Source organism: Panicum virgatum, chromosome 9K, assembly GCF_016808335.1.
Source record: "Panicum virgatum strain AP13 chromosome 9K, P.virgatum_v5, whole genome shotgun sequence".
NCBI lineage: Eukaryota > Viridiplantae > Streptophyta > Magnoliopsida > Poales > Poaceae > Panicum > Panicum virgatum.
In genome coordinates, this window is record NC_053144.1 from 29,442,326 (window position 1) to 29,444,319 (window position 1,994).

General features: G+C 55.4%; 1 protein-coding gene across 1 annotated transcript; it reads left to right on the forward strand.

Annotated features, from left to right (window-relative positions):
• The first annotated feature begins 531 nt into the window (after positions 1 to 531).
• Positions 532 to 1,431, forward strand: LOC120651156 (protein TIFY 11e-like). Its single transcript, XM_039928549.1, has one exon. It carries the CDS (start codon positions 666 to 668, stop codon positions 1,185 to 1,187), a length of 522 nt encoding a protein of 173 aa, XP_039784483.1. The 5' UTR covers positions 532 to 665; the 3' UTR covers positions 1,188 to 1,431.
• Positions 1,432 to 1,994: the final 563 nt, after the last annotated feature.

Genomic DNA, 1,994 nt, shown 5'->3' on the forward strand with positions numbered 1-1,994 from the left:
CGCCTTTTGGTGGTTGTGTTAGACTGAGTTTTGGTGACCTCAAACTGAACATTGGTATGCTTATCATCATCCTTCCTGAACCAAATCACCTTAGTAAGAAACTGAATCCCCTATAAGGAAAAAATTATTAAAGATGGAATTCAAGTCTCAAGAAGCATGCATGAAACGAGCAATTGGATGCGTGTTCTTATGATAGAACTAGAGAGGAAAAAACAAAGAACCTGCCATATGAAAAGCATGGCCAATGCAAGATGGTTAACATCAGCGCTTAATATAATTGCCGACGTAAGCACACGCACGACCAAGCCGACCTGCCGCACGGAGTAATATTGGCCCCGCCCCCGCCCGCCCACACACCGACGTTTGAACAAACCAGCAGATGGATGCGTCAAGTCGTCTACTTGAGCGAGGCCCTGTCATGAGTCATGACATCCTGGTAGTGGTAGCTACTACTCCAGCTAGTAGTCATCCTCCCCCACTACCCGCCATTTTCACGTGTTCCTCGTGCCAAAAAAAAAAAGAACCCTACTACTAGTACCTATAAAATCAAGCATCCCAACCAAAACCGAAGACATCCACAAGATTTGATCAATCCTCCTCTTCGCACGAGCCAGGAATCAATCTCGCTCCAACCGCGGAGCAGCAGCAGTGGAACTTCACCGGCGATGGCGGCGGCGGCGGCGGCTATGACAAGTCCAGGCGCAGGCACGGGTAGCGGTATCGCGTCGACCAGCCGGCAGTTCGCGGCGGCGTGCGGCGCGCTGGGCCGGTACGTGAAGGCAGCCGAGCGGACGCGGCCGGTGCGGCCCCTCCCCCTCATGCCGGGCGCCGACGTCGACGCCTACGCCACCGACGGCGACGACGACGAGCAGGAGCAGCGCGAGGCGGGGCCGGCGCCCGCGCCCGCGCAGCTGACCATCGCCTACGGCGGGCGCGTGGTGGTGCTCGACGACGTCCCGGCGGACAAGGCGGCGAACCTGCTGCGCCTCGCCGCCACCGCGGCGCGTGGGGGGACCGTGGAGTCCCAGCGGATCGCGGCGGACGACGACCTGCCGGCGGCGAGGAAGGCGTCGCTGCAGCGGTTCATGGAGAAGCGCAGGGGCCGCGCCGCCGCGCGCGGGGCGCTGTACCGTCGGCCGGACGTCGGCGACGCGTGCCACGACGACCATCTCAAGCTCGCGCTCTGAATTCTTGTTCCTCTGCTGGACTTGTAGCTCTGTCTGTTTTTACTTTCTACAAGACACGTAGGGATTCCCCACGAATGAATTTCGCAAAAAAAAAACATAGAATTTTACCCAACTGAGTACTGACCAACGCAGAATTTTCAGAAAAAAAATCCTGTTTTCTAAAGGTCCCGTGCTCCCAGCCCTGTGCTACCTGTGTTTGTGGAACATGAAGAGCAGATTTTATACATGTGGTTACTGAATGGAACCAAAATTGTCAGCTGAAATCTGAATGAAGATGAAGAAAAAATTTCCTCGTGAATGCATTCCACATACTACTATGCAGGTAGAGGTAGCGCTCCCTTTTGTGCCCACGCGCGCGCACCTTAGCTTCTCCGTTAGTTCTCGCCTCCTCTAGAACGCAGAATCTCCCATGACCATGAGTCCATGACTCGCTGCAAATCTCACACGATAGGGGGGGACTCAGTCTCAAGTTAGCTGCCTAGCTCATCCACACCCTTTCGAGGAAACGTCGTCGTCCTGGTCCACATCAAGATACACACGCCGGCGTGTCGGAGTTTTCCGCTGCACCAACTGACCAACATTCTGAGTTTTCCCTTCGCCATCCAGAAGGCACTAGCGCCAAAGCCACGCGTGTCATCGGAAGGCCGGCGCATTCTGGCCGATCTCGAATGGAAAATGAAACCGGCGAACTTTCAGTCGCGCCGCTTGGGCGTGGTCAGCAAAATTCAGCAAGCGCTGGGGCGGCTCAGACACCACGCCATCATCCCAACAATATCACTGATTGATCACTCAGAAAGATTCTTTTTT